At 47.9% G+C, this 15,656-nt stretch overlaps 1 protein-coding gene across 1 annotated transcript; it reads left to right on the forward strand.

Annotated features, from left to right (window-relative positions):
* Positions 1-11,692: 11,692 nt before the first annotated feature.
* On the forward strand, positions 11,693-14,890 carry LOC116740407 (antileukoproteinase-like). The gene is made up of 5 exons (XM_032606063.1): positions 11,693-11,774; positions 12,450-12,608; positions 12,858-13,004; positions 14,002-14,148; positions 14,871-14,890. The coding sequence occupies exons 1-5, from the start codon at positions 11,693-11,695 to the stop codon at positions 14,888-14,890; spliced, it is 555 nt and encodes a 184-aa protein (XP_032461954.1).
* The last annotated feature ends 766 nt before the right edge of the window (positions 14,891-15,656 follow it).

Genomic DNA, 15,656 nt, shown 5'->3' on the forward strand with positions numbered 1-15,656 from the left:
CGGGGGTGTTGGCGAGGAGCGGGAGGCAGTAATCGAATCCCCTAAAGGGACGGGAGCGGGGAGGATAGGTGAGTTTCGCCTGGATTTTATCTCCCTGCACTAGATAGGAAAAGGAGGGGGTGTGAGCCAGGACCTCTGGCCCAGAGTAGCCTTCCCAGCCTGTGTTTTACCTCCAAAAAAACAAAATAAAAACGAACCCTCTTTAGGTAAAGAGCACAAACTGGTACAATTTCCCAAGTGCAGAGATGAAAATGCTTCCAGTCCTAGAGTGATTATGGGCAAATTACTCTGGGTTTGTTTCCTTATGTGTAAAATGGGGATTGAAATCGTTATGCTCAAGGGTGATGGTGAGAATGGAGGAAATTATTCTAAGGCATCTGACCTTGTGCCTGGTACTACGTATTAGGCTCTCAGATGGCAGCTTTTAACTATTAATAGCTAACATGTTTAGTCTTGGGCATTATTCAAAATGATTTGCAGGTATTTTCATTTTATCCTCACAACCTTGTGAGGTAGGAATTATTGCCTTTATCATTCCCTTTTACAGACAAGGAAACTGAGTCAAAGAGAGGTTAAGTTTCCCAGAGTCACATGACAAGTAAGAAGATGAACCAGGGCTTCCCTGGTAGCGCAATGGTTAGGAATCCGCCTGCCAATGCAGGGGACACGGGTTCGAGCCCTGGTCTGGGAAAATCCCACGTGCTGCGGAGCAACTAAGCCCGTGCACCGCAACTAGTGAGTCTGTGCTCTAGAGCCATGAGCCACAACTGATGAGCCCGTGTGCCACAACTACTGAAGCCCGTGCGCCTAGAGCCTGTGCTCCGCAACAAGACAAGCCACTGCAACGAGAAGCCCGTGCACCACAATTAAGAGTAGCCCCCGCTCGCCGCTCGCGCAGCAACAAAGACCCAACGCAGCCATAAATAAACAAATAAATAAAACAAATAAAAATGATTAAAAAAAAAGAAGCTGAACCCGTGTGTTTTCATTTCCTGTGGCTGCTGTAACATCACCACAAATTTAGTGGCTTAAAAAACACACAAATAGTTTTTGAGGTTAGCAGTCTCAAAGGGGCCGGCAAGGCTGCATTCCTTCTGGAAACAATTGTTTCCTTGCCCTTTCCAGCTTCTGGAGACTACCCGAATTCCTCTCATCACCTCAACCTCTGCTTCGGGCATCATACCGCCTTCTCTGACTCTGACCTTCCTGTCTCTCTTGCATAAGAACCCTTGTGATTATACTGGGCTGACCCAGATAATCCATGATAATCTCTCCATCTCAAGCTCTTCATCACATCTGCAAACGCTCTTTGCCATGTAAGGTAACATATTCACAGGTTCCAGAGATTAAGATGTGGACGTCTTTGGGTGTGTGTGTGCATTATTCTGCCTACTACACAGGGCTTGAAGACAGGAGGACAGAGCCCAGAGCAGGCACTGCTAAGCACGCATATGCCTGGCGCCTCACTGGCCATGGCGAGGAGGGTGCTGGGGGAGCCCAGGGCTGGAGGGGGTAAAGTCCACCTGACTATAACAGAAAGAGGACCCTTCAGGTGAAGGGATGGAGCAAAGGGCGGGTAAGGAGGGAGAAATCACAGAGGAGGTGACTTCCAGGCAAACCTTAACCTACAGGATGACAGGATGATTGAGGTCTCACCTGGACCTGAGGGTCAGATGAGAAAAAGTGCCCGTCCAACCCCTTTGTTTTGCGGCCGGGAAACCAGGCCTAGAGGGCAGAGTTGTCTGCCCAAGATCACAGTAAGAGAACCGGGGGTCTGACTGTAACAGGGACTTCAACGATGGGGGTGGCACTGAGGCAAAGGTGAGGCCTCCAGCCTGGAGCTGGCCAGGACTGTCTTCTGTGGGGTTTCTTTTCTCGCCTGCTCTTCTCCTGTAATCTCCACAGTAGCCACTGGATGGTGCCTGGAGCTCTGATTTGGAGTTGGGTCCCAGAGCCCTTACAGGCCTTGGGGGCTGGCACTTGTGCTGAGCCAGGTCTGCCCTTCTCCGAAAGACCCTCCTCCCCCTTCACACCCCTCCCCTGACTCTGGCGGACCCTACCACCCCAGCCTAGAAGCTGCTTCATTTCCTAGGCAGTGACCACACACTCCTGGATTGGAAGACCAGCCCTACTATTTACTAACTGTGTGTAGGTGTTGACAAGGGCTGGTTCCCTTGTCCATTTCCTGATTCTCTTTTGGGGAGGCTGCAGGAGGCAGAACTCCTTTATCCACTCTTTGGAAGCTAGAATGTGGGCATGAGGGCACAGTGCAGCTGTTAGGAGCACAGACATGGGAGCCAGACTGCCTATCCGAATCCCAGCTCTGCCATGAGCTGTGTGACCTTAGGCAAGTTTCTGAATTTCTCTGTGCTTCTGTCAAAGGAGACCCAGTTTTCTCATCTGTATAATGGAGATGATAGTATTCCCTATGCCACTGGGTTTTTGTGAGGATTGAATGAGATAATCCATTTTACATTCTTAGAACTCCGCTTGGTACACAGTATGTACAAAATGTAAAAAACAAAAATGCACAGCTGGGGTTTCATAAACTCGATGCTTTCTCCTTGGACTGTGAGTCTTGAGGGAACAAGGCAAAGGTTCAGGGACAGGTGGGAAGTCATTCAAGACAGTGCAGTGACAGTACAATAAGTCCCTACATATAAACCTTCAAGTTGCGAACTTTCAAAGATGCGAACGTGTGTTCGCATGTCCAATCACGTAAGTTGGTTCATGTGTCTGGCGTACATTGTCCACGCGTGCATCCCGTACAAGTGGTTGTGCTTTTGTGAACTTTATTGTACAGTACTGTGCAGTAGCCCAGGATGTCCGGAAGCAAGCGTAAAAGCAGCAGCGTTGTAGCTGGTACTGCTAAGAAGTGCCAAGGGATAATGATGGAAACCAAAGTGAAAATAATTGAGAGAGTGGAGCGACAAGAGGAAGAAGAAGTAACTGAAGAACCCCAGAGGTTCACAACACAGGAAGCGGCAAGGGAATTTTCTTTATTTGAGGAGGCACTGTTGTTGGTTTTTTTGTTTGTTTGTTTGTTTTATAAATTTACTTGTTTATTTTTGGCTGCGTTGGGTCTTTGTTGCTGTGCACGGGCTTTCTCCAGTTGCGGCGAGCAAGGGCTACTCTTCATGGTGGTACGCGGGCTTCTCATTGTGGTAGCTTCTCTTGTTGCAGAGCACGGGCTCTAGACACACGGGCTTCAGTAGTTGTGGCACATGGGCTCAGTAGCTGTGGCTTGTGGGCTCTACAGCACAGGCTCAGTAGTTGTGGCGCACGGGCTTAGTTGCTCTGCGGCATGTGGGGTCTTCCTGGACCAGGGCTTGAACCCGTGCCCCTGCATTGGGGACAGGCGGATTCTTAACCACTGAGCCACCAGGGAAGCCCGGCACTGTCAGTTTTTGAGTCACAGGACCCGAACGTAGAATGGTACACGAAGGTTACAGCAGCCATTCAGAATGCAATCCAGTGCTACCGTGTCATCTATGAAGAGAAAAAACGAGCTACCACCCAGACATCACTGGATCACTTTTTCAAGGGGGGAGATAGAATTGAATCCAGCAAGGAAGCAGAACCTCAGCCATCAACGTCAGGCGTGAGTGAAATGGCAGCTTGCCCTCCGTCTCCTGTTGCTGACGATCCTTCAGCTCTACCATCTCCCACCTCCTCTCCCTCCTCCAGTCAGTAACTTTTCTTGCCTGTTCACTCGATGCCAGCCCCTGGATGCCAGCTGTTGTACTGTACTACTGTACTTTTCAAGGTACTGGACTGTAAGATTAAAAATGTTTTCTTTATTTCTGTGTTTGTTTTTTATGTATTATTTGTGTGAAAAGTATTATAAACCTATTACAGTACAGTACTATACAACCGATCGTGTTAATTGGGTACCTAGTCTAACTTTGTTGGACTTACGAACAAATTGGACTTAGGAATGCACTCTCAGAACGGAACTTGTTCGTATGTATGGACTTACTGTATTGAGAGTCCGTTGATGGAGCCCTAACCAGATGATTCTTGCTGGTGACCTTGGCCGATTTGCTTGGTTTCTTTTATTTCCACAAACTACCTGATATCCTGGCAAGGCTTCCAAGTTGCACAGTTTCGAAAGTCTTGGTGGGAGAGAGGCGTATACTCAGAACACAGTGTGAATGGTGCCCCCTAGCGTTGTGAAATGGTCCTCTCGTTAGCCTTCCAATAGAGCCCTTTCTGCTTAGCGAGCCAGGCTTGGTGTGTCTGTTGCTTGCACCCAAGACCTCTGGCCATGCCCTGCTGCATTCTTTGTAAGGGCTGCATATAGTATTCCATTCTATGTAGGTGTCATATTTCATTTCAGCACCCCTTATTGGAGGATTCTGGGTAATTTACAGCTCTTTGACATTCCACAGACAGACACAATGACATGCTTCTTAGAACCTATTTTCCAGCCCTTGTAACCTCATCTCTGACTCTCCCTACCCCCACAGGCTCACAGTTGGGTGGGGAGTGACCTCATCCTCAGGGTCACACGGTGGCTGTGATCCTCTGCCTGTTTGATCAAGGCAGGATTGGCCAAACGTTTAGAAGAGCAGGGAGCTCAGTGGGCCAGGAAGGGAGTGACAGATGATTCTGGGAAGGCAGGTGTGTTTGGGCAGCCAGGCTGGGCCCCTCATGCCCAGACCCCTCCCCTCCCCGTGTTGGGCTTCATCATCTCAGTTCAGCATGGGAGGAAACATCTGCACAGCCTCTGATGCCTTGAGGGACCAGTGACTTCTGCGTCCCCCTCCCAGGGGCATGTGCACTTTAAAAGAAGCCTGGAAGGAAGGGAGTAAGGCTCCCCCACGGGCACACGGCTCACGGTGGGCTCTCAGGCAGCCAGGGTCACATACCTGAACAGAGACCATCCTGTGTTCCAGGGATGGTGATGGGCTCTTTATCCTATACGATCCCATGTCATTCTTATGGCAACATTGTGAGGTTGATATCACCAGTTCCATTTCACTGAAAAGGCAACTGAGGCCAGAGAGGGGAAGAGATGTTCCCAAAGCCATTCTGGGAGCACATCTATGTCCAGGGCTCTTTCCCCTTTATCAGTAATGGGGAGAATGTTTGGAGTGAAATTGGGAGGCTTTCCCCTGGCTTAGTACCAGCAGCCGAAAGGCAGAGGTCTGGGAGAAGAGAGGAGACCGGGGGAAGGGCTGGGGTGAGTGCTCTCAATTCAGCTGCTTTCCAGAAGCTTGCGTGTCCATGGCATTGATTGGAAGCCAACAGGCCAGAAGCTGACTAAGTTACAGGTTGTACCGGCAGGGCAGGTCCAACGTTGGCCAACAGTTGGGTTTCCCATGCCTGAAAGTAATCCTCAGGCTCTACTGCACCTATGGGAGTAGCTGGGTAGAAGCATAGTGATGGAGATCATCTGTGGCTTTGTGCTCCCCTGTTGTGATGCAAGCCTAGATGTATCCAGAGCCCAGTACGTGGTCCTCAAGCCCCCACACAATTGCAAGAGTGTGTATTTCCCATGTATCCCCATTGTGAAAGATCAAAGGAGGCTGACCTCACACAAAACCCATTTGTGAGCACAAGCGTCTGTTGCCCTGGGCCACGGATAAGAGATCACCTGCCCGTTCACCCTTAGGGAGAGCATCTACCTGACATTTCTAACTTCAACACCTTCTTCCATCACTTTAACAATTTTGTACGAGGGAGCTGTGGTGCAGGACTTCAAATTAGGATTCGATATGACGCGTTGCCTTGACATATGGTAAGATAGGAGGAGACCTGGGACGTCCTAACCTCAGGGTCCCCTATCCACTCTGCTCCCACCGTAAGATCTCCTAGCTGAACAACCCCTTATCAAGGACCAGGCGTGGTTCCTGCTTACCTCTGAGTAACGCCTTTCAGTTCCCTGCTGGCTCGTGGAATTATTTCAACAAGCCAGTCACATCCTCATATGGGAACCAGGGAACATCCCGCCCTCTTGACACTACTAACCCTGCCTCCCACGACCCTTGGTTGCTCGCTCTGTCCCCAAGTGCAACCTCACGTGGTCCTGTGTGGTGTGTGGCGTTCTCCCTCGAGCTGAGAACCGATAAACTGCTGTTGATCTCATCCAGTCAGTGCTGGGGATCATGGGTTTGGCTGTCCTCATACCCTAGGGTAGGAGTCACTCCCTCACAATGGGGTCTCCCTGAGAAGTGCTTTTACCCCGGTTACTTTTGATCAGGGTCCTGGAAGTGAGGGTTGCTTGAGAATGGAGAGCAGGAGTCCACATCCTAAAGAGTCTTGGGTTTGAACTTCAGCTCTGCCATCGACTGGCTGATTGACTACAGGCAAGCCCTGTATCTCTCTCATCCTTGATATTGGTTAAGCGTCAGTTGCAAAACCAGGAGTCACTCTAGCTAGCGTAAGCAGAAAGCTATTTATTATCATGAATTTGTATCCTATAAAATCGCTTGAAGGGCTGGAGAAGGAGGCTGTAAATTGAAGTTCTGGGATAAATTCCCCCCCACCCCCCAACACATCCCAAATCATGTTGCCTTGGCCACAGTTCAGGAATGCTGTTCTGCTACGGTCTGTGCCCTGCGTTTGGCTTCCTTCCAGACTAAGTTCTGGTTGGACACTTTAGAGAATGAACCTGATTGGTGAAACTCAAATCACATCCAGAGCCACAGCTCTGGGAGTGGGGCGGAGTGTTGGTCTCATAATTGTGGCTTTTAATTTTCCAGCCTCTGGTCTATATAGAGATACAGCAAAAAGGTTGAAACGGATGTTAGTAAGTCAATCCATAGATTCTGCTACAGCCTCTGGTCTCCATCTCTGAAATGGTTTGCTGGGATCCTCCCTGTTTGCTGGGATCTCTGGGTGGGTTGGAAATGGATGAGGGGTTGCTGCCTAGAGTCAAGCCCAAACTTGTACCATAGTCAGAGGCTCTCTGGAGATTATCTATATAAGTGATTTTCAACCCTATAGACCCTGATGCCTTTTTTATTTTAGTCATATCCCCTTTACTAATCTGAAATGAAATTAATATCTAATATAACTTTGCTATACATGCAATATCAAAAACAGGTTAATATGGTGTCCTGACTGTAATTATAGGAATGAAATAAAAGCAAAGGAAAAGTTGTAGTAAAGTGATATGTACCCCAATATTTAAACGTTCCATCAGGGCTACTGTAACGATGTAATCAAGCTATTCATAGGGAATATACACTGAAGTCCTCATGTATAAATGAGTGTGATGTATACAACTTGCTCTCAATGGTCAGAATAAACCGTTCTCTTTCACACACATGTGGAAGAAAGAGAATGATAAACATGGCAAAATATTAACATTTAGTGTGTCTGGGTGAAAGGAATATGATGATAATTCTTTGTACTATTCTTCCAATTTTTTCTATATGCTTGACATTATTTCAAAGTGACAAGTATAATAACATGTTAGGATGTTGAATTTCTCAGTGTGCTAAAAAACCTTGTAAATAGATAGGGTACATCCCAGGAGCTTAAGGGTAGTTCAAGAACCAGAAATTATCAATGTGATTAAGTAAATTAAAAGTTTAAAGAAAAAAATTCAAATGAATCTTTAAATTGATTCATAAAAATCATTCCATATTGTTCTATGTTCATTCATGATAAAAATACACACTATACTAGGAACAAAAGAGAATATTCTTCACCTGATGAAGGGTATTTACAAATACCTACAGCAAGTTTTCTTTAATTTTATTTATTTATTTATTTATGGCTGTGTTGGGTCTTCGTTTCTGTGCGAGGGCTTTCTCTAGTTGTGGCAAGTGGGGACCACTCTTCATCGCGGTGCGCGGGCCTCTCACTATTGCGGCCTCTCTTGTTGCGGAGCACAGGCTCCAGATGCGCAGGCTCAGTAGTTGTGGCTCAAGGGCTTAGTTGCTCCACGGCTTAGTTGCTCCGTGGCATGTGGGATCTTCCCAGACCAGGGCTTGAACCCGTGTCCCCTGCATTGGCAGGCAGATTCTCAACCACTGCGCCACCAGGGAAGCCCCTACAGCAAGTATTATACTCAGTGGTGAAACTCTAGAAGCAGCATCCTTAAAGTCAGTACAAGGCCAGACTGCCCTCTATCACCACTCTGATTCAATATCAAATTAGTGATCGTAGGCCAATGCAATAAAACTGGACATAAAAATAAAGAGGAATAGGGGTGGGAAAAGAAGAGATAGAATGGTTAATGCTTACAGATAATATGAATGTCTTCAGATGAAATTCAAGAGAGTCATGGGTAAACTATTAAAATTCATGAGAAAATATATTGAGTTTGCAATTACAAAAGTCAGTATACAGGGCTTTCCTGGTGGTGCAGTGGTTAAGAATCCACCTGCCAATGCAGGGGACACAGCTACAATCCCCGGTCCGGGAAGATCCCACATCCCATGGAGCGACTAAGCCCATGCACCACAACTAGTGTGCCTGCGCTCTAGAGTCGGGAGCCACACTACTGAGCCCATGTGCCACAACTACTGAAGCCCGCACGCCTAGAGCCCATGCTCTGCAACAAGAGAAGCCACCGCAATGAGAAGCCCGCTCACCACAACGAAGAGTAGCCCCTTCTCGCCGCAACTAGAGAAAGCCCGTGCCCAGCAACAAAGATTCAAAGCAGGCAAATATAAAATAAATAAATTTATTTTCAAAAGTCAATATACAAAAAACCAGCTGCATGCTTACACGCCAAAAACCATCAAATAAATTAAAGAGAGAAAAAGCTCCTATTCACAATGGTCATGAATTTTATTACTGCCTAAAAATAAACCAAGAAAGCGTTTGCAAGAATTACATGAAAAAATTAAAATTTATTATACGACTTGAAGAGGACTTGAATAGAGTGGTGCTCATTTTTTTATCTGTGAAGACTTAATAGGGTAAATATTTTGGTTCCACTCAGTAATTTATAGCTTTGATGTAATTGTAATAAAAATCTCAACAGATTTTTTTGAGGACCTTGAGAAATTGATCCTAAAATTTATGTAGTAGAGGAAAAGTGTAAGAATAGCCAAAACAATCCTGAATAAGTAAAACAGAAAAGACTTGTGCTGCAAAGCACCAAGGTATGTAAAACGGAGATGTTAATGCAAAGAGTGCCAAGGAAGACTGGTTTGAGAATAAATAAATTGAGTAATAATAAAACACAGAAACACATCCATCTATATACAAAAACTTGGTACAAAATAGATGTGGTTTTATAAATTAATAAGGGATCAATGATACGGGGGAACAACTGGCATTCCATATTAGGAAAAAATGGAAACAAGATCCCTAATTCAAACCATTCACAATAAATAAATTCCAGATGGATTAATGACTTGAATGTGGAAGACAAAACTTGTGAAAATATTTAAACAAAATGGAAAGGATTGTGTAAGGATAGTTTGATGTAAAAAGTACAATCCAGGGCTTCCCTGGTGGCGCAGTGGTTGAGAGTCCACCTGCCGATGCAGGGGACACAGGTTCGTGCCCCGGTCCGGGAAGATCCCACATGCCGCGGAGCTGCTGGGCCCGTGAGCCACGGCCGCTGGGCCTGCGCGTCCGGAGCCTGTGCTCCGCAACGGGAGAGGCCACAACAGTGAGAGGCCCGCGTACCGCAAAAAAAAAAAAGTACAATCCATAGAGGGACAGATGGGTAAAACTGACTGCATCAAAATAAAAATATATATCCTTTTTTTTTTTTTGGCCACGCCACACAGCTTTCAGGATCTCAGTTCCCCCATCAAGGATTGAACCCGGGCCATGGCAGTGAACGTGTCGAGTCCTAACCACTGGACCACCAGAGATTTCCCTATCCTTTTTAAAAGATGACACCAAACACAAAGTTTATGCTAACTGATGTTTCTCTCTGGAGCTCATTTATCACCTGCACATCTGGCACATGAATTGCACAAACTATAGATGTGAACCTCACAGGGGTTCTCTCCTCTGACCCCAGCTTTGGACTCACGGTACCTCTTGGCTGCTTTCCATGTCTCGGCAAGAAACATCAGTTCTTAGGCCGTCCCTGACCAACCTCACCCAAAGTATTTCCTCTTCCTCTCACCTTGTATGGCAGACCAAACTGGATGACTCATATTACCTACTTAATATATTGTTATGAGGTTTACGGGTGATAAATCACGCAAAGTATTCAGCACTGTGCTGAAACGTAACAAATTCTCAGTAATTATTAGCTGTAATTATGTAAAGGAACATTTATTAAGTGGGAGAGTCAGGATTTGAAACCTGTTCAGTGTAATTCCAAAGTCTGTGATTTTTTAATGACATGTTTTCTCCCTCAAAGAAATCATAGTCTTGTGTGGAAACAAATCAATAGGCAAAGAAGTAGGTAAAGCGAGGCCCAGAGAAGAGCATCTGACATAAAGGATGTCGGAGACCCCCTACTCTCCCTTCCCCCAACACCAGTGGATGGCAAGGCAGATGGTATTTGTGAGTGAAAGAGAGAGAGCCAATCAGAGGCATGACTGAGTCTTACAGCCAAGAACCAGAGATGAGGTATGGTAGCCTTCCTTAAGAAGGAACAGCCACCAGTCTTTCTCCTGGTCTCTCTTCCTACCCTCGATCTTAAGAGGCCATCTTGTGAGCATAGCCAAGACGGGCCTTGAGAATAGGAGAGCCTCTACCAGCAGTGCCCTCAGTCTGTGTGGGGCTGTTGAGTCATGGCAGTACCGGTTCTAGACGAGAACTTCACCTCGTAGTTTAACCCTCTCATTGTACAGATGGGGAAATTGAGGTTCAGAGAGCTGCAGTGTTCTGACCAAGGTCACACAGCGAGTCGGTGACAGAGCCTCTAGAATACAGAAGTAGATTACACAGTCAGTTGGACTAAGGATCTTTCGAGATATAATAAATAATCCGAGTTAGCAGAAGACTTGATAACTTTCTGTGAGCTCTGAGGTATGTGTGTGTGCGTACGTGCGTGGGCACACACATGTGTGTGTATCAGAGAGAGACTATTTTGTAATAATGATAATAATTATAATGGCTACCATTTTTAAGTGTCTACTATATCCCAGGCCTTGGGCCAGAGGCGCATTTACTCCCCATGCCAATTATAAGAAGAAAAAGTATAATGGTGCCTGCTTTACAGAAACTGACACTAGAAGGTCTTCTGACTTGTCCAAGGCAACGGATAGTAAGTTGTGGTACCAAGGTTTGAATCCAGATTAGGTTAACACGAACATTCATACATTTGTCTACTACGCTGTGTTGTATCTATGTGTCCCATTAACTTTTGTATCCCCAGGGCCTGGCATAGTGCCTCCAGGAGTGGGAGAACTAGGGGTGCATTGCCCAACGTCTCAGCTCAGAATCCAGGTCTAAATAGCGTTTTTGCATTTGACCTTTTACCCTCCATCTCCACTAACAAGGGTAAGGAGCCTGGGGCCCCTACAATGCTCAGGGCTCAGATGGACACCTGAAATGGTTTCCTTATCAGCCTGGCCACATCTCCCAGGCCAGCCTCTCCTATTTCTTCTCTGGCCTTTACTCTGTTGGCCTAGCAGTCTTGCTCGGGACAGGAAGGAGCCACTGTCTCTCCGGTATCAAGCTTCCTGGTCTCTGGCCAAGCTTCCTGCTTATGCCATTGAAGCTGGGAGGGGCCGAGGAAATGCTCGTGAGGCCACACCCACTAGGGAAGGTATATAATGGGGGCGGCTGGGCCAGCAGAGCCACCCCTGCCCTCACCATGACGTTCAGTGGTCTCTTCCCCTTCGTGCTTCTTGCCCTGGGAACCCTGGCACCTTGGGCTGTGGAAGGTGCTGGAAACGGTGAGTTGGAGTCACCCTGGTGTGATCCTGGCTGCAGGGTCAGAGATGGGGGCTCGAAGTGGTGTGTGGATGGCCCCTTCTCTAGACTGTAATCTCTCAGCTTAGTTTCAGGAGACGTCCCTGGGGGTGTGTTCATGTCCATCTGGGCTCCAAGGTCTCTGTGCAAGCTTCTGAGCATCTGGGTGTTTTACTCAGCCATCTGTCAGCCCAGGTCTCACTGCCTTTCTATTTTTACTCCTCTCTCTCTCTTTCTCTCTGCCTCATTTCCCGGTCAGTGGCTCTCCAATCATCAGTCGGACTCTTGCTGGTTCTTTCCGTTAATCTCTGTTTTCCTGTCTTTGGCTCTAGCTCTTCACCTGCTCTGTCGGTTCTATTTATCTCTGTTTATTTCCCTCCATCTCCATCATGCTCAGCCTGCCTCTCTGCCTGTGTAGAGCCTTGCTTCTCCCTGGGGAAAGAAACCTTGCCTGGGAAGCCTATGCCTTCCTCCTGACCACGTGTGTGATTTCATCAAGCCTGTCACTCTTCATGGAGATCAGACAGGGACTTCACTTTGGACTTTGTGGATGGTCACCTGAGTGAGGGTCACTCCTGGAAAGCGGTGCTTTGTCCAGGAGCCGTGATGGTTACTCAACACCCAGCCTCCTCCAAAACTCTTAAACTTCTCTTCCAAAGCTTTCAAAGCTGGAGACTGCCCTCCTACAAAACCTGCCCAGTGCCTTATATATGAGAAACCCAAGTGCAACAATGACTGGCAGTGTCCAGAGAAGAAGAAATGTTGCCCTGATACTTGCGGGATCACATGCCTGGATCCTGTCAACATCTTGAACCCAGGTGGGGAGGTGGGAGAGCCACCAGCCATGCAGCATTGGACAACTGGCCACCTGCATTGACTGGGGGCCCAATGTCAGAAGAGAGCCAGAGCCTACCTTCAGGGAGTATCCTGGCCTCAGGAGGGATGTTGTGGTCATGGGGATGGGAGGCTCAGGCTGGGGCAGGGCCTGGGGCAGGGGCTGGGGTCCAGAAGCAGGGGGCTAGTATGGAAGGTACAGGGTTTCTAACCCATGTCTCTACTCTCATCAGTTGAGAAGCCTGGGAAGTGTCCAGTGGTCCGCGCACGATGTATGATGCTTAACCCCCCCAATAAATGTGAGACAGACAGCCAGTGCGTGGGTGAATTAAAGTGCTGCGAGGGCTTTTGTGGGAAAGAATGCATGGTTCCTGTGAAAGGTAAGGAGGGGCTGGGGCAGGCTGACCTCCTTCCCCCCAGCTCTCTCAGTCTCAACCCTCTGGAGTTCCAGGCATATAAACAAGGGGACTCCTGATCTGGACCCCAAGGAAAGCCTCTGCCTGACTCCCTTGTCTTCCGAGAGCCCTGTTCCCCAGGCCTCAGGGCAAGGATTTCCATAGGATGGCTCATGGCTCTGATTATATCCCAGCCCTTCATCAGTCGGACTCTTGCTGGTTCTTTCCGTTAATCTCTGTTTTCCTGTCTTTGGCTCTAGCTCTTCACCTGCTCTGTCGGTTCTATTTATCTCTGTTTATTTCCCTCCATCTCCATCATGCTCAGCCTGCCTCTCTGCCTGTGTAGAGCCTTGCTTCTCCCTGGGGAAAGAAACCTTGCCTGGGAAGCCTATGCCTTCCTCCTGACCACGTGTGTGATTTCATCAAGCCTGTCACTCTTCATGGAGATCAGACAGGGACTTCACTTTGGACTTTGTGGATGGTCACCTGAGTGAGGGTCACTCCTGGAAAGCGGTGCTTTGTCCAGGAGCCGTGATGGTTACTCAACACCCAGCCTCCTCCAAAACTCTTAAACTTCTCTTCCAAAGCTTTCAAAGCTGGAGACTGCCCTCCTACAAAACCTGCCCAGTGCCTTATATATGAGAAACCCAAGTGCAACAATGACTGGCAGTGTCCAGAGAAGAAGAAATGTTGCCCTGATACTTGCGGGATCACATGCCTGGATCCTGTCAACATCTTGAACCCAGGTGGGGAGGTGGGAGAGCCACCAGCCATGCAGCATTGGACAACTGGCCACCTGCATTGACTGGGGGCCCAATGTCAGAAGAGAGCCAGAGCCTACCTTCAGGGGGTATCCCGGCCTCAGGAGGGATGTTGTGGTCATGGGGATGGGAGGCTCAGGCTGGGGCAGGGGCTGGGGTCCAGAGCAGGGGGCTAGTATGGAAGGTACAGGGTTTCTAACCCATGTCTCTACTCTCATCAGTTGAGAAGCCTGGGAAGTGTCCAGTGGTCCGCGCACGATGTATGATGTTTAACCCCCCCAATAAATGTGAGACAGACAGCCAGTGCGTGGGTGAATTAAAGTGCTGCGAGGGCTTTTGTGGGAAAGAATGCTTGGCCCCTGTGAAAGGTAAGGAGGGGCTGGGGCAGGCTGACCTCCTTCCCCCCAGCTCTCTCAGTCTCAACCCTCTGGAGTTCCAGGCATATAAACAGGGGGACTCCTGATCTGGACCCCAAGGAAAGCCTCTGCCTGACTCCCTTGTCTTCCGAGAGCCCTGTTCCCCAGGCCTCAGGGCAAGGATTTCCATAGGATGGCTCATGGCTCTGATTATATCCCAGCCCTTCTGAATAAGGGCCCCAGGGCAAGTGACTCTGAGTCTCAGTTTCCTTATCTGTAAAATGGACATAGTGAAGTTGAAAGTGCATTGTCAAAAGCACTGTGCACTAAGTATGTATTATTAAGGTTATTTCCAAGATGTTGTCTAGGGTCAAAGCCCAAAAGATCAGTGGATTTTGAGGATAATCTTGCTCAATGCTCCAACCTTAGAGTTTTCTAGTAAAATAGAGACTTGAAATCAGCCTCCTGATACCAAGACTCATACAACTGTATCAGAACCTTGCTATTTTCTCTATCACAAGGGGATTCTTGGGGAGAGAATGCGGAGATGACTTGGCTGGTTCCTGTATTGAAGTCCTGATCTCATTTTCTCTCACAGCCTGATTCCTGCCGCTTGGAAGTGGCTCTGGATTCCTACTCTGCGTGGTCTGGGAATTCCCTTCTACTCCCACGCTTGGGTCACTGGGGCACTCCGTGGTGAAGCCTTGGTCCTATCGCCAATATCTTCTTTGCAGAAAGGTTTGGCACCCGGTAGGCTGCCAGCAAATGCCTGTTGATTGGTCAATAAATAAATGAGCATCTCTCTCTCTGTACATCCTGCTTCTGTGGTTCATTGGGGATCAGTTTGGTGGGAGATGAGGAGGGAATGTCTGAATAAGAGGCCTCCCTCTTACAGATATGGAGCGGAAGGAAGAGGCTTAGGGGCTGGACAGACCAGAATTTACAACATGAGTCTGAAAAGCCTTGGCTCTGTGGTTTGGGACAAATGACTTTATCTCCTACATCTTAATCTCTTGACCTGCAAAGTGATGATAAAAATCAACTTCTCACAGTGTTTGGTGTTTGGAGCATTGGGGCATCCAATGCAAAATGAAGAGCAATGTTACAGGGCCATAGCAGGTTCTCAGAAAATGGTGGATACTTTCCTTCTGTGGTGATCATGACCCAAGACACTATTGCTTCTATCTTAAAATAAGTGTTGAACAGAACAACGTGTACCCGATTATCAGTCCCAAGGGAGGACTCCAAACACATACGTCTGTCCATTGTATACTGGTATCAGAGTCTCCAAGGAAAGCACAGCATGGATGAAACAACGCTTCACTTACACAGGAGGCTTCTGTAGCGGGCTTCGATTTCCCATGGCTAGGGAGTCTCTCCTGGCACCTGATACCGGGCAATTTACGTGTAGGCACTCCTCTCATGACACGGTAGAGGGACCCCATCCCTTCCCCACCGAGGGCAGATACAGCAGTGGGGTTAACCAGTTGCCAGAGGGCACACACACAAAACAAAGGAGC

This window comes from Phocoena sinus, chromosome 15, assembly GCF_008692025.1.
Source record: "Phocoena sinus isolate mPhoSin1 chromosome 15, mPhoSin1.pri, whole genome shotgun sequence".
Lineage (NCBI taxonomy): Eukaryota > Metazoa > Chordata > Mammalia > Artiodactyla > Phocoenidae > Phocoena > Phocoena sinus.

Bases quoted from the DNA above. Each gene is read 5' to 3' on its own strand.
- LOC116740407 (XM_032606063.1), top strand. From the start codon at position 11,693: ATGACGTTCAGTGGTCTCTTCCCCTTCGTGCTTCTTGCCCTGGGAACC. The intron at 11,775-12,449 runs GTGAGTTGGAGT...TCTCTTCCAAAG, and splicing joins TGTGGAAGGTGCTGGAAACG to CTTTCAAAGCTGGAGACTGC. The intron at 13,005-14,001 runs GTAAGGAGGGGC...TACTCTCATCAG, and splicing joins ATGCATGGTTCCTGTGAAAG to TTGAGAAGCCTGGGAAGTGT.